The 23,201-nt window shown below is 44.9% G+C and overlaps 1 protein-coding gene across 6 annotated transcripts in view; it reads left to right on the plus strand.

Annotated features, from left to right (window-relative positions):
* The window catches only part of PLEKHA2 (pleckstrin homology domain containing A2), a 75,912-nt gene that overhangs the window by 19,302 nt on the left and 33,409 nt on the right, over nt 1-23,201 (plus strand). For all 6 annotated transcript variants that reach the window (XM_077849236.1, XM_077849234.1, XM_077849237.1 and 3 more), the window contains 2 exons: nt 8,032-8,195; nt 22,493-22,549. In XM_077849236.1, coding sequence (XP_077705362.1) covers nt 8,055-8,195; nt 22,493-22,549 — 198 coding nt within the window. In that variant the 5' untranslated portion in view covers nt 8,032-8,054. The remainder of the gene's footprint in view (nt 1-8,031; nt 8,196-22,492; nt 22,550-23,201) is intronic.

A 23,201-nucleotide genomic window follows, 5' to 3' on the forward strand; every position in this document is an offset into this window, starting at 1 on the left:
CACATCCTCTTTGCCGCACCCAGCATTTCGACATCTCCTCCATCTCCTCCTTTGACAGACACACTTTGGCCATTTACAGTTGCCCCCAGCACTTTGCAAAAGACTGGGTAAAGTTTTAAATGAAAGTGATTGCTCTGGATTCCTGTTAGGAAGCCCTGCAGTGAAACCCAGTGCTCATTGTGTTTCCTAACTGGGGGGACTGCCACAAGTCTGAAAATTGGAGATCTCAGTTTTTATAGGCTCATTTATAAACCAGATGTGGTTGCCCCCCTGTGCTTGTGATCTCTGGTGGAGCCTTGAGCCATGGGAAGACCTTTGTTTCCTACTGGCTCCAACTACCACATTTTCTCTGACCATACATGAAGCTGCTGTTAAGAGAGGTCATGACAGTTTAAAATATTTTTGTTGCTTTTGGCATTCTTCTTGCGGTAGATCAATGTTCAGTTTCTCCAGCCTTTTCCCTGAAATTTGTCCCCTTGAAAATCCCTTCTTGAGGGTCTTTTCCTTCCCCACGAAGCTCTAGGGTCTGGTAGGGTTTGGGCTGTCTGTGTCACAGGGGCACCTTTTCTTCCCTGTTGCTGTAGATGTTTGCATTTCTCATTCTGCTTTTACTGGGAACATGTTCTTGGGGCATTCCCTTCTCTCTCACATTATCCTCCTGCCTTAAGATGATTTGGAATTTGTTCTTATGACACTGTCAAAGTGCAGTGGTAGTGTTACAGTAGGAGATAGACTGCTCCCGCACTTTCTAAGTTATAATCTTTGGTCCACTCCCAATGATGTGTTTTGAAATAGCTATGTTTGTGTTTTGTGGTTTTTCCTGGGCCCTTGGCATTGTTGGAACTCGCACGACACACTCCTGTATGCTGCAGATTTAAACAGAGGTGAAGTCTGTTCACATGGCCCGTGCATATTCTAGCACTAGCTGAGTGACTGCTCTGAACCTCCACACCCCGGTTCCTGTCTGCGGAGTTACAGTCCCCTGAGACCTCTGATGTCATTTCCCGATAAACTTTCTCCTGTTGAAGTTTAGCAATTTCCTGTTAGTATCCCTCTCACTCGCCATGGATTCTGCTGTGTCCAGCTCCCACCCTCATAGGGTAACAAGACAGGAGATGTTCTGTACGTCCCACCACATGTCAAGAAACACCTTCCTGACTTTTTCTGGAGCAAAATCCCTGAAATTTCCTGTCCTGCCAACATAAAGTAACATGAAAGAAAAATCTTCAAATTTATAAAATGAATTTATGTTTTTTTTTTTCATACTTGAACCATTGGAGGTTATAGTGGATGGTTTCATGATGGGGCCAACACCATTTGAGGCTTTGTCTGTGTTAGCACTTTCCATTTTATTTCCCTCAGAAGCATCAGAATGGTCAAGCAGATGAATCTCTCTTATTTCACTCTGTTTTTTCCTGTATCTCCAAACTACATGAGCAGTCTTAAAAATAAGATATCCAAGGGGTGCCTGGCTGGCTCACTCGGTGGAGCATGTGACTTTTGATCTTGTGGTTGTGAGTTTGAGCCCCACGTTGGGTGTAGAGATTACTTAAATATAAAATTTTTTAAAAAGACATCCAATAAAGCAAACTACAGCTTTAATGATGTAATAACTCTAAAGCCTAAATCTATTTATCCATCTTTTCATTCATCTGTTCAGCCATTTATTTAACAAATGCAAGCCCCATCTCCAAAGTTTCAAGAAGGAAAGGTCTACTGAGGGTCTTTCTCAGGGCTCCTGCTTAGTTTAGCCAGAGCACTAGGCATGGTGTGGCTTAGGCGCCGTAACAGTAGAGGAAGATAGTTATTGATGAGGGTGTGAATATTGAATTCACTTAAAGGGCAGGGGCTCCTCTTATGAAGACTAGAGAACAAGGAACCAAACGTGCAGGGGAAAGACTGAGCCTGTCTAAGAGGATGGTGCAATAGGAAGTATGAAACCCAAACCCAACTAGATTGGAGAGTGCCAAAGCCCTCTGGATAGAGGTACCTGGCTCTTGGGCAATTGTGATGGGTGGGATAGTGCTTCATTAGGTTTAAGACTTTGGGGCGCCTGACTGGCTTGGTTGGTGGAGCATGCAACCCTTGATGTTGGGGTCGTGAGTTTAAGCCTCATGCTGGATGTAGGGCTTACTCAGAAAAAAAAAAAAAAAAAAAGACTAAAACACCAAAAAGTCCCAAGAGAGCTGTAATTGAGGCAAGGTTTTGCTTGTTTGTGGACTCTGGAGACTTGACAAATTTATTCTCAGCTTCAAAATTTATACACTGGGGTCAGAGTGTGTGTGTAGTTAAAAAAGCTTTCCCACCTGCTGAATAAAGGAGCACACATGCCCTGTAGAACATTTGGAAAATTTAGAAAATATACAGAAGTAAATAAAATTCACCCATAATTAATAGATAATAACTGTCAGTATTTTGATGCCTATATATCAATCTTTTTCTATCCAAATACAGAAATACAAAAACAATACTTAAGGGATTAAGATCATAATATAAGTCATATTGTATCTTTAAAAAACTTATGATGAGTTTTTTCCTAATTCATTTAAAATTCTTTGAAAACACAGTTGTTTGATTGTATAATATTTCCTTATGTGAATGTCCCATAATTTATTTAATTATCCCCTAATCATTGGGACATTCAAGGCACTTCCAACTTGTTATTATGAATTCTACTGCAGTTGCCTTTTTAAAAATTTTAATCTTTATTTGCATCTTAGTTTATTTACTTGGCTGAAATCCTAGAAGTAGAATTACTGGTCCAATGGGATGAACATTTTTAGCTCTCTTGCCACAGATTGCCAAATTGCTTTCCACAAAGGTTCATGCACCTGTCCTGGGTGTAGAAGAATCCTAAGACATCTTTTCAAGTAGATAACATTTGTTTCAAGCAGCAATCTTCTTTTTATATTCTTGACCCTCCCATGCCTTTGTTTCCTGTTGGTGCAGGTTCTTTTTCTTTCAGGTCCCAGTTGTTTTTTCTATGTTAATCAGCCTGATGAAGATGTCAATTGCCTCAATTCCTAGGGGACAGTTTTATTTATTTTTTTTCTTGGGTTAAGTCTTCTCCAATAATGGAACCTGAGACATTAAAATGGTCAGTCGAGGAGATGTTTTGGATAGATGTCCCCAGTGCCCTTCACCTCAACGTAAGGTGGGAAGAAGCCCTTGACTCTTCTCATGAGTTTCATCAGTCAACTGGCAAATGTTGGCCAGGAATCTTGGTTTAATAGACATTTAACCCATTTTCTGTTACTGAGCTGTGGGTAAATCCATGCAAACTCACTTTTTGCTCAAAGTCTCACTTTTACCGTAAATTAGATATTTAACATGTTTTCAAGTGTAGTACAAACATAGAAACTTATAAACTGAAGAAATCTGAATCATAAAACTTTCCTCTTTTCTATTTTACTTTTCATTAAAATACATTATTCAGTTATTTGGATTGTGTGAGGACATATTTTGGTTTGGTTTGGTTTGATTGTGTGTGTGTGTGTGTGTGTGTGTGTGTGAGAGAGAGAGAGAGAGAGAGGGAGAATGTGCACATGATTTGGTTTGCATTTTACAAAGTTCAGGAAGGAAGATGAAGCAGGAAGCAAACGTAAAAAAAATGTTCAGCTTCACTAGGCATCATTATATATTTAAAACTAGCAACAGTTGAAAATGAGGACATTTAACGTATATAAGATTATAGAGATGGTAACAATATATTACTGACTGCAATGTAAACAGTATTTTTAGAAAGCAGTTTTAGGGGTGCCTGGGTGGCTCAGTTGGTTAAGCATCTCTTGACAGTTTAGGTCTTGATCCTGGGGTCCTGAGGTGGAACCCCATGCAGGGAACCTGCTTCCCTCTCTCCCTCTGCTCTTCCCCCTGCTTGTGCTCTTTCTCCCCCTCCCTCAAGCAAATAAATCAAATCTAAAAAAAAAAAAAAAGAAGAAAGCAGTTTTATAATAGATCTCAAGAATTGTAAAAGATCATTACTTATGATCTAGTCATATTATTGCTTGGAATTTGTGTATACTGTTTCCATGTAAAAGAAGAAACAAAGTATGAAAATAAGAACTTTCATAACATTATTTATAATAGTGAAAAACTGAATATAATCTGTCTAATCATAGAAAAATGGTTAAGTAAATTATAGTAAATGCAGTTCAGTAATGTTATGCAACCATTAAAAGCAATGATTATAAAGACTATGTAGCAACATGGAACATGTTTATGATATAATTTAAAAATTTAAAAAGGCCAATTATGTGGATAGGGGCATGAAAAAGCATGCAAATATGAAAATGATTGGCTGGAGTGAATTTTTTAAAATTCCAGCATTGTTACACTGTGATTTTTGCACTAAAGAATAGAAAATTCGAAAGGGGTTTGGCAAACTTTGGAAAGAGGGTACTGAGTAGAGTGGACCAAGGTCCTTTCCTGCACAAATATTCTGTACTCTTTGTCACCAGTGAATTGTGAAGACTCTGAAGCTCCTTGCTAGGAGGTTTCATTCTGCTATTAGAGCAGAGGTGAAGGTGCTAGTCTGGGAGAGCGGAACCTGATGCTGCACTGCAGCAAGAGCACTTGGCACTCCTTGTCCCATGAGATGGGGAGAGTCATAGTCCGGGTGTGGGGCCTAGGACATGGGAGCAGTTCCTGGGGTAAAGCACCCAATGTCACCCTCCACTCAATAGTTTTACACTGAGGAACTTGGATTAAGATGAAGTTTAAGATAATAAGTGATTTTAAAGAGTCAGAAAACAGGCTAAAACTATATAATTGGAGGACTGTAGAAAGAATGTCACAAAGCTTTGCCTTGGTCTTCGTGGGGGGAATTTGGGGTGATAGCATATATATGTGCATCAAGTGTTTTTCTCCCCTTGTGAACCAATGATTAGCACTTCCCTGTCCCCTCATTGCCCAGTTGTTGGGGCTGGGCATGGGGTAGCAGAGTTCACCATATTAGGGGGGCCTTCCCAGGAAAAAATGGAGGAGCCAGGAAACTTGGGAGATGGTGGTGGCAGGTTGAAGAGCAGAGATGGGGCTGGGGGGATCGGGAGCAGCAGGCTCCCAGTACCAAACCTTAGCCTCTATCCTGACAAGGGATGTATAAGTGGGGTCAGAGTGAAGGGACAGAGCATTGGGGGTTAGGGCCTCGGGTTTGTGTTTGGTGTGCCATCTTTTGAGTATGTTGCTTCTGTGTGCGTTGGCGAGGCATAACAGCCTTTATGTGTGATATTTGGTTCTCCTGCAGCCCATCCTTTTCCCCTACCTCCCACATTCTTGATGAGCTCCGTGACTCAGCTGCTTCCCAGGACATCTGAGCAGACTTTTTTTTTTTTTTTTTTTTTTTTTTTTCCTGGCACTAGAACCACAGTCAGGAGAAGGAACCAGAATTCTTTTTGGTATCCTTCCTTTGGACACGTGAGGATTCTCTCCCACCCATGGATCTGTGTGAATGGAAGCCCCCTCCATAAAAGCAGACTGTTGAAGGACTAGACAGTGCCTTCTCTAGCCCATGACCTCAGAAAAGGGCTGGCACTGATTAGTCCTGTAGGGCTGAACAGGGAACATGTGAAAGCCAGCATTAAGCTGGATGCTGTGCTTACCAGCTGGGTCTGGAGAGACAGTTGGCATGATTGTCCCACTGCAGTTGATATGTTATCTCTCAGAGATGTCCCAGGAGTGGCAGCAGTCCTGAAACTTCTGGGAATTCTGCCTCTGTAGCCAGATTGGCATTGAGGGAATTTGCCTCGTTTTCCTAGGGAACGGGTGAATTCCCCCATCCTGCCTGGGCAGCCGTGCAGGGGACTGTGCGTGGACATCCCAGCTTCTCTGCCTTGGACTCCTGTTTTCCCCTGATTCTCTAGGGGGACACTGCATCCTTTCTTAGGGGTATGCTGTTTCTCTGCCAACGCCAGGCCTCCTGCCTTTCTGTCGTTGGCCTAGTGTCTGCTAGAAGACTTGAGATGCCTCCCATAGTGCTTGTTCCTGACTCCTGGCTCGAGCGCATCCTTCCCCTTTCTGGATCTCACACTTGCCTGGCTGTGAGACCGCAGCTGGGATGGAAAGTTAGCTCAGGAAGGCAGGGGTCTGGCTGCAGGTCCCTGAGACCGCTGTGACGCTGTCCGGTGCACTTGTCCTTCACTTCCCTGTGCTGCTACTTCCTTCTCCTCTACTAGCTTTTTAAACCTCCTCTTCCCATTTTTTATCCTTTTCTCACCTTCTCTTTTACTTCTCTTGTTCTTACTTTAAGCTGTGTTGTTTTACCTTTGTCCTGTTCTCTGCCGTCTGTATTCTTCTGTCCCCCATCATTACTCAACAAGTGGTGGTGGGTCCCTTGACTCACGTCCCTTCTCACTGTCATCTGTCCCCATTGGGAATCTGGCCTGATGTTAATCTGCAATCAAGGATTCATTCCTCACTGGTATCATTATGTGTGTGTGCATGTGATTGTGCACACGCTAATGTGCACACGCAGTGGGGGTGGGGCGTACTCCCCCCGTCCCCCAGCAGCCTCTCCACACTGTGAGGCCCTCTGTGGGGGTGGGAGAGACCAGACGGTGTCACCAGTCGCCACCCTTCGAATGAGCCTAATCTCATGGGAATGTGGGGCTGGCCTGCCATGGGCCTGGGTGACTATGGGTGTGGCATCTTGGTAGCTTACCTGCTGACCTAGCATTGTGGAGCATGCATGGTCTCAGCCCAGCCAGCTCACTGCTTTGCTTAGGGCCTTGGCGGACTTGGGTCATAGTGGGTTTTGCTTGTTGAAGCCCAACTGGTGCCAGCAGTGGGTGGTGTCCGTCCTTGAGAGTCAGAACGTCCTGTGGTGTTTTCCGACTCTTGGGAGACCTTGTTACCACCTGTGCACTGTGTTGTGCATCCAGGTTGGGTGCAACTGCTTAGTGGAAGGTGCTCATCTGCCTTGGGGAGGAGAATAGAGCTCCTGCCCTTTGCTTGGCTCTTCAGAGAGTCAGAGGGAAATCACGAGAGGAGGCTGGCTTGAAGGTGAAGCTTGTCTCTTGTCATCAGAGACCCTGCTGGAGTCCATGAAAGTGTTCACTGGTTGTAGCCTTCTTCTAATCCCTTATCCTTTGTCACATGGGGCCTTTGGGTCACAGCAAAGTGAAGTCAGTGAAGCTAGGGCTGAGGGATGTGGTCCTGTTGTCAAGTCCCGAGAGCCTCTTGCTTTGGCTCCTTAGTACCTTCATGGAGCTGGAGGGTTTGCTCCTTATGACTGAATTCCTGGCAGAGTTTTATGCAAGTATTTGGGTTGGAGCTTAAATCTTTTCTGAGTTTCTTTTTGTATAAAATTGGGTTATAGCCTACTTTACAAGGCTTTTGTGAAGGGCAATAATAATACCTGGTGTTTATGACATGTTTAATGTGTGAAAGGCACTTAATTCTCTCCAGTCTTAGGAGGTATGATCACTACTGTGATCTCCATTTTACAGGTGCAGAAACTGAGGTACAGAAAGATTAAGTAGTTTGCAGTCACACACTTTCTAAGAGGCTAAAACTGGAGTTAGAGCCCAGGCCCCTGGGAGGCCTGGGGGCTCAGTGGTTAGCATCTGCCTTTGGCTCGGGGTGTGCCTGGGGTCTGGGGATCAAGTCCTGCTTGGGCTCCCCACATGGAGCCTGCTTTTCCCTCTCTGCCTGTGTCTGCCTCTCTCTCTGTGTCTCATGAAAAAAATAAATAAAATCTTAAAAAAAAAAAAAAAAGAACCCAGGCCCTTGATCTAGGGTTATTTCCTCTTTGTAAGTAAAGCTGCCTGAGGCTCTGCACCTCAGGACTTAGTTGAGTACCTGCTAATGCATTTTGATGACTGTGTATGGAGCAGAATTGATAGAACAGAATTGATAGAGGTTTCCCTGGGGCTGGTTGGGTAAACCATTTGGTGCTCTGGGGAGGGAGGGCTGGTAAGAGAGATAGCCTAGCTTCTCAGAGAGGTGAGTCGAGCCAGAAGTGAAGTTCCTACAGTCTCGAGGCAGAGTGTGCTTCACCCTCCTCATCAGCACTTCCTTCCTCCTGCCATGCAGGGTGATGTGAGCAGAGCCTAGGAATGCCTTATGTGGATCGACAGAACCGAATCTGTGGGTTTCTGGACATCGAGGAGAATGAGAACAGCGGCAAGTTTCTTCGGAGGTACTTTATTCTGGACACCCAGGCCAACTGCCTTCTCTGGTACATGGACAACCCCCAGGTGAGAGGCTGCTTGGGAAGGTGGCTGGATGGCTCGTTGCCCATCATTGCCTGGGAGGAATGCAGCTGGGATTAGCCTCAAGGGCTTCATCTCTTGTGGGCAGCATCAAACTGGTAGTCACCGAGGAGGGCAAAACCCCACAACAAACACATACATACACAGAGGGACCGTCCCAGGTAGTAGCTTGAGGAGAAGGAAGCTCACCTCTCCTGACTCGGGGGATCTGGTATCTTTTCTTACACTCAGGAGTTGCATACCTGCAGAAGTCCAGTAGAGGCTGGCCAGGCTGGTTCTGGTCTCCAAGGCATGGCTTGCTTTCCTTGCCTAACCTTGTGATGGCCATGGCCTTGTGGCTACTCCTGTTCTTCCAGTCTGGGGCCCTTCCCTCGCAGAGAATGTGGCCTGGTTCCCTAAACTGGACAGATGTTGGATTTCTTTGGTCGCCTGCATGAGGGATCCTAGGATCCTGGGTTGGAGGTGACTTTGGTGGTCACCTAGTTTTGCTTCTTCATGCTACAGATGAGAACCTGAGTCTTAGACATTGGAATTGACTTCGTCAAAGATACGGCAAGAGTTAGGTGACTTGCCTAGCTTCAAAAAAATTTTTTTTATTGGAGTTCAGTTTGCCAACATACAGCATAACACCCAGTGCTCATCCCGTCTCAAGAGCCTCCCTCAGTGCCCGTCACCCAGTCACCCCGTCCCTCTGCCCAACTCCCTTTCCACTACCCCTTGTTCGTTTCCCAGAGTTAGGAGTCTCTCATGATCCATCACCCTCTCTGATATTTCCCACTCATTTTCTCTCCTTTCCCCTTTATTCTCTTTTACTATTTTTTATATTCCTCAAATGAATGAGACCATATAATGTTTGTTCTTCTCCGGTTGACTTACGTCACTCAGCATAATACCCTCCAGTTCCATCCATGTTGAACTTGCCTAGGATTTTGTGGCAGTCACCTGCCACAAAGACGGGTCCTCCTACTTCCTATTGCTGGGCCTGGGAACCTCTGGAGTTGTCATTGGTATGGGAAAAAGTCTCAAATCTTTTTTTCTTTTTTTTTTCTGATGCTGTGAGTGCTGTTGGCTCTTTCCTTCCCCCTGCCCTGGGGCAGTTTGGTGAACTGAGGCCCCAAAGACCAGCTTGGCCTCTGAAAGTCCAGTTCATGGGTCATAGCCATGTTGTGGCAGGGAGGGGTGTGGGGCTGAGATCCGGCTCTGGAAGAGGAAAGTCTGAGTGTTAGTGGGTGGATGTGCAGTGGAAAAAGATTCCTGTGAGTCTCTAGGTCATTATCCAGGGACTAACCCTCTAGAGGTCTTTAGCATTTGACATCTGATGACTGAGAAAAAATGCAGATATAGCTCAGGTCAGCTACCACTAGTCACCTTCTCCAGGAAAGACTTAACCCTAAATAGGACTGTGCTCCATGTGTCACCCCACATCCCTGGTAATCCTTCTGTTGATTAGTTTCATCTGAAGTGCTAGGCCCGCAGCATGAAACCTACATATGGACACTGACATCCTTGACTTAGCCTGGAATGGTTGCCTCTTAAAATGTTTTGGTCTTGGATTTGCCTTCTTCTTCTATAATTTTCTCTGCCTTTGCTCTCTGTATAGGTGCCCATAGCTGGGTCAACAAATCTAGTGTGAAAGGAAGTAGCACTGTTGGAGGAGCTTGAGATCAAATCTTTCTTGCTAGTAGACTTGGCATGCCAGGGGTGAGCCCCGAGTGACTTATGGTCTCTGGGTCTTATCATTTCCTTTCCCTTCTTCTCCCTTTGTGTACCTTCTCCCACTTACCTGTCATATTAGCTAGGGTAATTTGAAAGTATTTTTGTCTTGACTTACCTGCTTACTGCCATGCTTCCTGCTAGGACTATTCTTAATCCAAATTCACTTGCTTAGGGAATCCTGACTAACTGTTGCCAGCTACCTCCTCTGATAGCTGGACCCTTCTTCACATCCTGGACCACAGGCCAAGAGTCTTGCTGTCAGTGACAGATACCCCGTCCACGTTGTCACCATCTCAGATTTCAAATATTGCTAGATGTTGGGATTTCCCTTGTGTCCTGCCCACTGATTTGACTGTTCTTTGGTTCCAGAACCTGCACTGACCTTGAATGCTCTGCTGTGGGCATCCTTACTGGGATCTCTAGAGTCAGCCTCTTCAACAGGTCCCCACTCTGCCTAGGGCAGCTCCCTGCTCTTCCCTGCTGACTCAGCTTCAGGATGCTCTTTGAACTAGAGCCTTCTTTGAGTTTGAGTTACCAGATAGAACTTGTGGCCACTGGTGGAGAGTCTTTACATTTTCCCTGGAAGCAGAGATTTCAGCTGGCTTGGCATATGCCTAAAAAAGCAGAGTCCTGATGCGACATAGCAATGGTTCAGAACATTTTACTCCCATTGCTGGCTTAGCTCTTGGTTGTTAATGGCCAGATAGCCACTCTAGATTTGAGAGTGGATATTTTTATAAGTTGTAAAATAGTACTAGTGAACATTTATTACTGTGTGGCAAGCACTATTCTAAAGACTTCGTTGAGTTTTCATTTCATTCTGACAAGTCTAATTGGTAGGTATTGTTGTCCTCATTCTAAAGGTGAGGTGGGTGAGGCAGAGAGGGGAAGAATTTGCCCACAGTTACATAATAAGAAGGTGGCAGAGCCAGAATTCCAAAGCTGGCAATCTGACTCCAGATTCCCTGCCTTTATTGCTGATAGTGAGACCATCATGTTAATGTTGCTTAGGAGGCAGTAAAGTTTTTGAAGGTGGTCTCTGATTAAGAAAGAGGGGCCAGAGGACACTCAGAGGGTAGGGTGCTCATCTGGCTTAGGTTTTGATCTATAGTGCCTAGCATTTAGTAAGTGTGTGCTCACTGAATGATTGAACACACTAAAAGAGGACCAATTGGAGAGTCCATCAGAAGGGAGGCCTTTATGAATGCAGAGTGCTTGACACTGCTCTCTTGGGCCTCAATTGAGTGAAAGCTCTGCAGAGGTGGGCAAATCCAGGAGTCAGGAGAAGATGGATTGGTGATGATCCCCAAGAGCAAACTGTTTTTTTTTTTGTTTTTTTTTTTAAGACTGTATTTATTTATTCATGACAGAGAGAGTTAGAGAGAGAGAGAGATTGGCAGAGACATAGGCAGAGGGAGAAGCGGGCTCCCTAAGTGGAGCCTGATGCAGGACTCGATCCCAGGACCCCAGGAACATGCCTTGAGCCAAAGGCAGACACTCAACCACTGAGCCACCCACTTGCCCCCAAACTGGGGGGTTTTGGTCTCTCCCTGAGGAGCAAGACATGGATGTACATTTAGTCACTGACCATTTTACTTTTATAGGGAAAGGGAGACGCCAGCTATGGCATTTTAGTTAATAGTCACTCATAAGCAGCATTGGATTCTCTCAACCCACGTCTCTGATCTTTGCCTATTGAAGCTACTTGGGTAATTGGTGTTTATGAAGCCTGTCTTTACCACCACTGCCACTGCTACTACTGTTATTATTAACTGTTGGTTATGGTTCCTGAGTGCAGAATTCTTTGAGTATTTTATCTCAGTAAGTCTTTTCAATAATCCTGGGACTCAGGGACCATTATCCTGCTGGAAGTACTCTGCAAGGCACAGGAAGTTGGTCACCTTCATTTGAGGTCACACAGGTGGTAAGTATAGAGCTGCAGTTGGTGCCAGGCCTGTGTGACTCCAGTGTCTGCGCTCTTCATCTGTGCCTGCCTCCTCCCACTGGTGATGTTTGTGCTCATCCCAGTTGAGAGTCCTGGGGACCACGTGGGAGGTGAATTCAGCGATGTCTTTGCCACCGGGAAGCTTAAGGTTTAGTTGGAGAGATGAACACAGCACACACAACTGTGCTGCTAAAAATCTTGGTGCATCTTTATAGCAAGATAAGTTATTGTTGAGTTGAATGGCCCAGATGCCAATAGTTTGGTTAAAGGAGAGGGGTTGTAGTTTTCCTCTGGGCTGCCCATCTAGGGAAATGTGGGACCTCAAGGTGGAGTCTTATAAGTCCTCAGGTCTGGGAAATAAGAGATCAAGGATCAGATTCTGGCTCTGCCATGAAATTATTTTGTACATTAGGTAAGTTATTTGTTTTCTCTGGGCTAGAGGCCCTCTAGATGATCTTTAACATGGCTTTTGGCCCCTGACTTCTGATGGGCTAACAATAAACTCCTGGAGTGTAGCAACATTGCTTAACTTGTATTTACTAAATACATCTTGTGTGCCATACACCAGTATAGATGCTGAGGTTCCAACAGTGAATAGATCACATCTTTGCCTTCATGGAGTGTATGCTGTAGGTGAGAAGATGGATGATTTAAAAAAATGTGGCAGGGAGAGTGAGGGTCACCCTTCATGGAGGGGGTGGTGCTAGATATGAAAGGATGAGTGAGATAAATCATTACCACCAAGTAATCACCAAGTGATTTCCATTTATAGGGCATTCTATAGGTTTGGATTTGTTTTTCTTACAATATCTCATTTGATTGTTATGCAACTTGTCCCAAGCAGAGCTGAAGGGGAAGAGGAGTGTATTTCTGTGTGAAGGGAGCAGCAGTCATGTGGGAGCAGAGGCAGCACCAAGGAGGGAGGTGAGCTTGCTTTGTTAGATGAGGTTTAAGGTCAGGTTCTCTAAAAGAAGATCCCAAGACTGGGAATCAGGCACCGAGATAAGGATTTGTGCTAATTTCTTTTTCTTTTTCAAGATTTTGCTTCTTTATTTGAGGGGGTGGGGGAGAGAGAGAGAGAGAGCACGCGCGCGAGAGTGCACATGCATAAGTAAGGGGAGCAGCAGATGGAGAGGGAGAGCAGCAGACTCTCTGCTGAGTGGGGACCCCAACATTGGGGCTCAATCCCAGGATCCTGAGATCATGACCTGAGCCTGAAGTCTGATGCTTAACTGATGAACCATCCAGGTGCCCCTGTGGCAAGTTCTTAAGGAAATGTTCTCTGGAAACTTTCAAAAGAGCTGGGACGCAGGACAGGAAAGCAGAGGAAGCCAGACAAGGATCTGACTCAAGCAGAAGTTGGTAAAGGGTAGGCCTCAGCCTGATGCTGTAGTGGGGCTCACAGTAAGTTAGGCCTCAGAGTTGTCCAAGGGAAATTGGCTTTCACTTGCTCCACTGGACAGTCAATGGTTTCAGCTCCATAAATGGCAAAATAGCTCCAGTAGCCTGAAGGCTGTGCTCTGAAGCAGAGCTGTGGGTGCCACACATGGTGGACACAGCAACCATATCTGGTCATAGGACATACAGCAGGTGTGCATCAGAGCTCAGCATGCATGAACCAGGTACAGCCCTGAATGTCTGACAGAATTTAGAGTTGATGCAACAAAGTATCAACTCAAAGAAATCCAGATTTTTTAAAAAAGAATTTATTTATTCATGAGAGACACAGAGAGAGAGGCAAAGACATAGGCAGAGGGAGAAGCAGGCTCCCTGCAGGGAGCCCAATGCAGGACTGGATTCCAGGACCCTGGGATCATGCCTGAGTCAAAGGCAGACGCTCAACCACTGAACCGCCCCTGTGCCCCAAAATCCAGGTTTTTGATACAGGTAGTGGTGACACCAAACCAATATGGGATGAAACCCATTAGCTAAAAAGGACCCCTATAAATGGAAACTTTCAATATTATTGCTATGGCCACTGATTTGGCTAATGCATCTAAAAATCAATATGCTGACAGTATCAAGCATGCAAATAGTTCTTGAATTGAAACAAACATTGGCTAGATTTCCCTGAAAACATTACTATGATATTATAGCACCAGCACCTGTATTTTAATTTAATGTTGGTCCCTATCATGAGAGTGGAGCTAAAATACCTTAGTTAGGCTGCTCTACTTTATTACAGTGACCTATAGTGACTATGTTTTAGTTGCACAGCAATGCTTATCTTCCACCCTTGTGATGCCCACTTGGCTAAGTAATTGCAAGACTAAATTATATAGCCCTGAACAAAGGATAAACAGAAGCATGAAAGTGCTGTTGTAGTAGATGGTTGTTCTTGTCAAATTTACTCTGTAAAGTGTATTTTCTCTCTATTGCCAAAAAAATACTGAGGTGCTTTTACTTTCCAAAGGCCATGGTGTGAATTATGGATCATAACATTCAGAAAGATCATATCTCTCCTTTTAACTCTGAGGCCACAGTGAGAGTCCTTTTGCCTATTTTTTTTTTTTTTAAACCTGAAAGCAGTTTTTTTTGTTTTTTGTTTTTTGTTTTTTGTTTTTTTTTGTTGAAAGGGGCAAGGAGCGTTAGCTGTGTTGACAAAAAGGTAGATATTTGGCTATTTTGGCTATTTGGTTATTTATTTATTTATTTATTTATTTTTTAAAATTTTGGCTATTTGGTTATTTTAGTACAAAGAATATAGAAACATGATAGCAATATATAGAACATATAAACAGACAACTTTTTGTGTTAAAGGCTAGGTGAAAATTGGTATTTAAAAAAATTTTTTTTTTTTGTTTGAAGCCTCCTTGAGCAAAATTTGGCTGAAATCCATTAAGATTTAAAAGATTTGCGGCACCTGGGTGGCTCAGTGGTTGAGCATCTGCCTTGAGTTCAGGTCGTGATCCTGGGGTCCTGGGATCAAGTCCAGCATCAGGCTCTTTGCAGGGAGACTGCTTCTCCTGCCTATGTCTCTGCCTCTCTTTCTCGCTCCATGAATAAATAAAATCTTAAAAAAATTTTTTTTCTACATCGTATCCTTCACTCTGTCAAAATGCCAAGAACCGGTAAGATAAGTTTTTAAAAAATAGCCAATACATGCATATGGTACAAAATTAAAAATGTGGGACAGCTGATCTGGTGACAAGTTCCTCCCTTCCAGTCCCGTCTGCCAGCCACATACTCCCCTAACTAGAGGCAACCCACATCACCACATTCTTGTGTATCTATCCAGAGATGGTCTCTGCATATAAAAGCATATTGATAATTTTCAGATCTTCAGCAGTTGTTTGAGCAAAGTGTTTATCAGTCATGCAATTTGTGTTATTGGCATAGTAACGTTCCATGTAGTCAGATGATCGCAAGGGCTAAGTAGAATTTCTGGCACACCTTTGTCCATATTGTCTGTGTTAATGGCAGGATGCAGAATTCCTTTGGGGGAAAACATTCTAAAGGAAGATTTCAAGCGACAGATCTGTACATACACCATAATGCGAAGGGAAAGTTATTATCCAATTAATGTTTTTAGAATTGAAATTATGTATGGATTTGTTGAGAATTAATATAAAATACTATAGTAATCTTGTATGTCTTAAAAAAAATCATCATCTTCTTTATCACAAGATGGTACTTTGTCTAAATTAAAAGGAAGTGAAAACTGAGGCGCTTTGGGACAATCGTGTTTGTAGTTAGTGCTCCTTGATATTAAAGTCCAACCAACTAAAGAAGAGGGAAGCTGTGAATTTCAACTGAGGCTTTACCAAGGTGGAATGGCGGTAAAACTGTTCTAAGTTTTCTTAACGTTTGCCTTTGGTCATATTGTTAATGCTTTGCTTTGAGGTTTCACCCTTCAGATATATTTGATATATCTCTTGTATATATCTATTTTATGTGTTAATGTAACTATTTATATACAAACGAAAGCCTTTTTAAAAAAATATTTTATTTGTTCTTGAGAGACATAAGAGGCAGAGACTCAGGCAGAGAGAGAAGCAGGGAGCCCAGTGCGGGACTCGATCCCAGGACCCTGGGATCACGACCTGAGCCAAAGGCAGACACTCAACCACTCAGCCACCCAGGTGCCCCAAGAATGCCATTTTATTATTCAAATAATTTCTCTAAGGCAAAGCAGGAAAACTGTATATATGGAAGGGGGCTGCATACTAGATTTTGCTCCTGAGCCCATTCTCTGTGTTTGTATCTGCTGAGTGCAGGACAACGCGCAATGTGTACCTTAATTAAGGAAACACCCATTTTTTTTTTAGCCTCGTGTCTTCATCTGTAAAATAGGGGTAATGATATTAATTATCTCTATCTCTGACATAGTTGTTGTGAAGATTAAATAGAGTAATGTATGTGAAAATGCTTGCATAACTCTAAAGTATCACTGAGATGTCATTTGCTAACGGCGAGGCATTTATCCTAGGACTTCCTGGAATGTCAGCAGCAGTGGTGCACAGGGAGTAGAGAGGAAGGGGCAGATCTAGAGGCCACACGAAGGAAGAAAATGTCTGGCTTGGTGACTGATGGGAGGGTGAAGGAGAGCAGTCGGAGAGTTCGTGCCAGGCTGACTGGGAGAGAATGCAGGGCATTGGGGAACAGAGCCAATTCCAGGATGGAGGGGAAATGACTCCTGAGTTTGAGGCACGTGTGGAGGAGGCTGCCTTGAGCACAGGGGTGAAGGACTGACCTTATTGAGTTTAAGGTTTTAATGCCATTACAGTGGCTAGTAGTTGGAGTCCTGGAACCTGAACATGTCCTGGGGATTATCTAGAGCCTGGGTCTTGGACGGTGTCTTTAGGTTACTATCACCAGGACTGGGGGAAGGAAATAAAGGTACTGGGAATGTGGTATCCAAGAGGCTTGCTTACCCATCATGAAGTCCATCCTGGCTGAAGCCAGTGCTGATGCATGTCAACAGTCAACAGAAAGGAGGCATCCAGTTAATAGAACACAAGCATTGCACCAACATAGCAGTTCATGATAGAGTTGACTTCTCTGGAAGGCAAAGGTTAAATGCATATTTTGAACCAGAGAATGAGGAGAGTAGCCATGGGCATTTCACATTATCAGGAAGTATAGCTATAGAATGGAGGGGAGGGGAGGAGATGTGTTTCATATCACAGCAGCAGGTCAGGCCACTGTCAGGGTCACCTCATGCCTGGGAATAGCTTGGTTATGTTCTTTTTAGTTTTTCTCCCATTCTGGGATGAGGGCTGTGGAATGTGGGGCAGAAGGAATTATGCTCTCCCCTCCATTCCCATCACCCAGCTCTTCTTGGGAAAATCTTTCTTTTCTGAGAGTCTGTGTCTAGCCTTGGCTTCTGGTGGTTTGAGATGTGGTTTTGGCCCATGGGCAGCCATGTTGGCTCATGGCCTAGCTGTGGGATTTCCATATGCAGTCCCTTCCTCCTGCTTTCACTCGTTAACCAGCAAGCTGGTCTTGACTGCCTGATGTGTTCTGCTCAGTACCATGGAGGGACATAAGAATTCAGATATAAGATTCAGAATTCCATTCTGAATTCCTGGTCTTTGGGAGTTTGGCACCCAAGAGCCAGTTTGACCAGTTCCTGCCCTGCCTAGCTTGTGCAATTGTATAGGGCCTCTTTTGGTGTAACCCTGCTGGTCCTGCTCTTTTATTTACCTTTCACTGATAATCAACTCTTAGATAATAAGCAGGTCCTTGTACATTTGAAGGATTGTCTCATGGGGGGTGGCATGGTGTAAAGAGGAGGCTCATGAGATTGGAGAGTCAGGAAGAGTTGGGTTTGAATACTAGCCTGACTACTCAGTGTGTGTATGACCTTGGGCAAGTTGCTTTACCTGCTCTGTTCATAGTTTCTTCATCTGTAAAATGGGATTGTTAGGATTAAGTGACAATGCACAGGAGGACCTAGCAGCAGGCCTGGGCCAAAACAGACTTAAATATACATCAGTTTCTTTTTTCCTTCCTCAAGCTATGCCTTGCCAAAGGACCAGACTGATTCAGCTCCTTGAGGAAGTCATTTTCCCACCGTGAGCCTTAGAGGACTCATGTGGCCAATGATGAGGGATCACCAGAACCTGTTTGTGGTGGTGTTCTGTGAATTTATGACTCTGTAGTTGGTCATTTCTCTGCTCCTTGTTACTCTCAGTAGAAGATGAGAAAGGGAGTAGGAGACACGTGGGTAAAATTTTCTATTTCAACAAGAGATAATGTTACTTCTGGAAAGAAGGCTTACTATGGGAGGTTTGTCACATCTCTGTGTGGGCATCTCAGCTCCTTCCTTGGCGATGGAAGAGAATAAACCCTACGCTTTCCACTCAGGGAGTGGGAACTCCTTTGAGGTCCTTGGTGGCAGGAGAATACTTGAGCAAAAAGCAAGACGTTGGCAGTGTCTTCATAAAAACTGTCAGTCATTTCATGAGAACCCGCCTGGTGCCCTGCATTGTTCCAGAAAATTCAGAATGCTCCCGGCTTACAGACATCCTCACGTAAAATTGCTGCCAGCCACACGTGGCCCTGGAATCCCCTTTCCCTCTCCCTGCCATGGCCCTGCCCTCTCCTCCTCCCTGTTTACTGCTGGTGCAGTAACAGCAGCAGGGCTCAGCCTGTGGGCTGCCGCTGAGCGTGGCTTTCTCAGCAGCTGCTGCATCTCTGGTGCATAGTCAGCAGGACCAGCCAGCGTGTGCAGCAGTGGTCCTCAGAACGGGCCACACCATGGAATCACCATGGAGCTTGGAAAACATACAGGTGCCTGGGCCCTCCCCCAGATCAGTTAAAGCCCTGGGAATGAGGTGTGTGTAGTAGTTTGTTCAAGAATATCTGCGGGTGGTTCCCGTGAGCAGTCATCCCACCAGCCTGTCTTCACTCCCCATCTGCTCAGATGCTCTCATTTCAGATGTTTCCTGTCTCTCTCCCCAAACCCTTGACCCTCTTGCAGTTGGGTCTCAGTCCTTTTATGCCCCGTCCACCCAATTCCCATCCCTAAGAAACCCTGCCTGAGGTCATGGGAACTGCAAACTCAAGTGACAGCCCCGTTCAAAACATGGGCAAGTCTTTCCAAAGAAATGTCATTCACCAGTGGTGGATGGGAGGTCTTCGGTACTCTGTATGTAGCAGGCTTTAATGGACTGGTTTGGGAACTTTCCACCATGCAAATAGTGTTTTTATTTAAAAACTGAGGAGTTCAGGGGTGCCTAGGTAGCTTAGTCAGTTAAGCAGTTAAACGTCTGACTTCTGATTTCTGCTCTGGTCATGAACTTGTGGTTCTGGGAGGGAGCACGAAGTTGGGCTCTGCCCTCAGCGAGGAGTCTGCTTGAAGATTCTCCTTCCCCCTCTGCTCTTCCACCCTGCTTCTGCACTTTCTCTCTTTCAAAATATTTTTTAAAATATTTTATTTATTTGACAGAGAGCACACAGGCAAGGAGAGCAGCAAAGGGAGAGGGAGAAGCAGGCTCCCCATTGAGCAGGGAGCCCGATATGGGGCTCTCTATCCCAGGACCCTGGGATCATGACTTGAGCTGAAGGCAAATGCTTAACTGGCTGAGCCACCCACAAGCCCCTCTCAAAATAAGTAAATAAGTCTTTTAAAAGTAATAATAAATAAATAAAAATTGAGGAGTCTGCTCTGTAGAGGAATAAGATTCTACTCATGTCTTCAGTGTGTTTAAAATCTAGTAAGAAGAGGCTTAAACTCAAAAATACACCCCAATCAGAATCAAGGGCTAGATTTTTGTCATGTAGACCCGTTGTTCTCAAACTTGGACCTGTGTAAGGATTACTTGGGAACATTTAAAAAAATGTGCATGTTCCATTTGACTCTGATTCAATATGTTTTGGGTGAGGCCTAAGCCTGGGTCTTTTTGAGCAAGCTCCCCAGGAGATTCTGATGTGCACAACAGTTGGAGAATTGGTGTTCATGAATTCCGAGATGGGAGGGGTCAGGGTCAGACTGCAGCCTGGAGAAGGCTTTGTGAAGATAGATCCTCTTGTCCTTTCCTTGGAAGAGATGGTGCCACATCCTGGAAAGGCAGCTTGCACAGGCTTTGACACCTTGCCCCTCCCCACGTGCTGTTTCTTGGTGCTCCTGGCCTGACAACTGGCTGCCGAGGTCCTTAGCTCAGGCATGTTGGCACATTCTTCCTTGGCCAGGAAGTTTCTGCCTGGGGCTGCCACCCTGGCAGCAAGCTGTCACCATTAATCTCCTAGGTCCAGTAATTGGAGTGGACACTGAACCATTACTGAGATCAAGGCTCAGTGATCCTGGAGCTGTTTTCTCCTGTCATTCATCTCCCCCTGGGTGGGGAGGAAGATGGGGGAAACTGCATTTACAGATACTTCATCATATTTTCTTGGCTTCTCATGGTAGAGAGGATGTACATGTAAGCCTAGGAGCAGACTGTGGGGTGGGCTGTGGGGGAGGGAGGTGAAGATGCCCCCGCCCCCAGGTAACTGGGCCAGGAGAACTGCTTCAGTGTCTTTCTGCAGTGGGAGAGCTGAAGGGGGTCAGGGGACTGAGGGTGGAGCACCTCTGGAGGGCGGAGGGGATGAAGTAGTTGAAATCTGATCGGCTCATATCTGTCATTACATGTGGGTTAGTGTCCGAATGGCTCCCCAAGTCCCACTTCATCACTCATACTTCCAGATAGGGCTCTGGAGGCTTTTGGGCTGTGGTTTGGGGTGATGAGAGTGAGTTGTGCAAGACCAGCCCTGAGACTTGGCATCTGCATCTTGTAATTAGCGTTGTGGGCCAGGGAGAGGAGCCGCCATGGGCTAGGCTCTCCTTATAGATTTTCATGGAATTCTCATAACAAGCCTATGAAATAGGGTTTCCTGTCCCTCTTTTATAGGTAAAGAAACCTGCCTGCAGTTATAGAGTGATAATGTCACAGCTAGTATTCCAACAGCTCAAGCTTTTAAAATTTTATCGTGTTGCTTCTAGAGCATTGGGTTGAAGTCAGGAGACCTGAGCTTTAGTTCAGGCTCTGCCACCAATTATGTGACCTTGGACAAATCCCCTCACAAATCCCCCCACTTTCCTCCAGTGCCAAATGGAGGCTGGGAGTGGGCCAGGTGCTCAGTGTTTGGCAGAGGCCGGTGGCTCTGTGTGTCCCAGGAGGCAGCTTTACTCTGTGTGGAGCTGTCTGCCCAAAGTGGTCCACATTCTCCTTGGGGCAGTGTCAGGTGCACACTGGCCTTTTGGAGTAGCCTGTGGCTCCTTTTTGGACTCTGATTGAAGGGCACAGAGCCTATCTCTCTTTACTCAATAGAGGTTTCCTTAAAAGTAAATAAAATGCAATCACTGTGTATTTGAAAAAAAAAAAAGTAAATCAGATCATCCATATTTGAAATGCTAATGTGGCTTCTCAAAGTCAGCATTTAGATTTATGGCCTAATTTGATTTAAAAAAAAAGGGGGGGTTATAGGGGACTATATCCTTTCTGAATTTCTTACGTTAAAATTTAAGGGCCCTGAGAATCCTTTTATTGTGGCATTATCCCCACCCATTTTCTCATGTATAGAAAACTTCACACCTTGCATTTGCTTCACGTGATGCGTGTTAATTCAGATAGCTTGGGCCAAGAAGGGTTCTTCACTACCATCCAAGATACTTCGTAAGGGCAGTCTCCTGGAATGACAGGTTATTTCACTGCTAACCATTTAGGAAATTTACTAAATTCTCCTTATCCAAGATTCATCTCTGTTTATTGCTTTGAAATAACTCCAGGTAATGGGGGCTTCAAGGTTATTTTCTGAGGCTTATACAACAGTTTAAAGATCACCAGGACCCATAGACCGGTTCTCAAGGTCCATGGGGGAGTGGATTTTCCAGGTTATAAATAAGAAACTCCACAGCTGAAGTTTCTAATATTGGTCATTTCTTTGGTATGCTGTCATCCTTGGGTCTTCATTGCTTCATTTCTGACAGTGGAGAAATGAGAAATCCAAGGACATTGTGCCAAGGCAGAACATTGCCTGACAAGGTGCTTGTGAGTTTCTTGCTTTTTTGATAGAACGTTTGCTTTGTGTTTTACAGTGTACAGACATCATTCCAGTTGGCACTCATAATAATCCTGAGAAATAAACTAAACAACTTTTAAAAATTTTGTATTGTGTGGATCTGTACCCTGTTTATTACAAAAAGAATTTGAAGTGGCATAAAGCAGGACCAAGCCAACAAAGAGACCAGAGCAGTCAGGAAGGAAAGACTAGAATAGCTAATACTTGTTGAGAGTCATCTATGTACCAGGGACAATTCCAAGGTGCCCTTAAACGTATTAACTCATCCTTATGACTGCCTTGTGAGGTAGGAACTGCTATTCTCCCTATTTTTACAGAAAGGAAGAGTGGGGCTTAGTGGTTAAGGAGCTTATTCACTGCCAAATGGTGGAGCTCACACTTTGAACCACTGTCCTAGAACACATCCTGCTATAGTAAGTAAGGCCAAGGGTAAGGTTAGTGTAAGTACAGCCATGGCAAGAATTATCACTGTTTTACAGAGGAAGATGAGCTAAGGAATGTAAGTGGCTTGCTTGAGTTGCAAAGCCAGGACTAGACTTGGTCTTCTTACTCCTAGTGCTGTTCCCATTGCCTCCTATAGCATCATACTTCTTAAAATGAAAAACCTGTCTTTCAGAACCTGGCTGTTGGAGCAGGAGCCGTTGGATCTTTGCAGCTGACCTACATCTCCAAGGTAATGTTCACATGGAGTCTGGGGATTCACGGTCTCTAAGTATGTTTAGTATCTAAGCAAAGAATGTCTAATTCTTCGGGCATTAGTATTTGGGTGTGTTGAATGGACAGTGAAGTGCTCCCCTGTCCTTATGTTTGCCTTTGGAAGCTTTGCTGCTGACCAGGGATGTACCGAGTGTGGTTAGCAGGTTCTTGGAGGGTAAGCCTGAAGTCTCCTACTCCTGGAATACATCATGGACGCAGCAATGCTCCTAGCTCCTGCCAAGGAGGCAGAGGTGCTGGGGGTACACCAAGCAGCCAATGGCAAAACCCCCCAGTGACTATAGGAGATTCTCCCAAGGGGTATTGTTCAATAGTAGCAGCTCAGAAAGAGTTGAAGCTGTGCTGGATTATTTAACACCTGGACAGGATTACTGTGGAGGGAAGGCTAGGAGAGCCCCAGGAAGGCACTCAGTTGTGTCAGAGAACCTTTCACTAGCCAGATGCCCGCTGGAGAGTCTGGCAAATGGGCCGGCAGGCCATCCCTGGTCCAATTAGTGCAGATGGAGCAAGGGCAGCCCATCTTCGGAGCTGAGCCCCCAGGGGGATGGGGGCTGCAAGCTGGTCGATGATGCCCACACGTAGCTGCTGAATTTAGCTTCTTTTAGGGACCC

This window comes from Canis aureus, chromosome 15 (assembly GCF_053574225.1).
Source record: "Canis aureus isolate CA01 chromosome 15, VMU_Caureus_v.1.0, whole genome shotgun sequence".
Taxonomy (NCBI): Eukaryota; Metazoa; Chordata; class Mammalia; order Carnivora; family Canidae; genus Canis; species Canis aureus.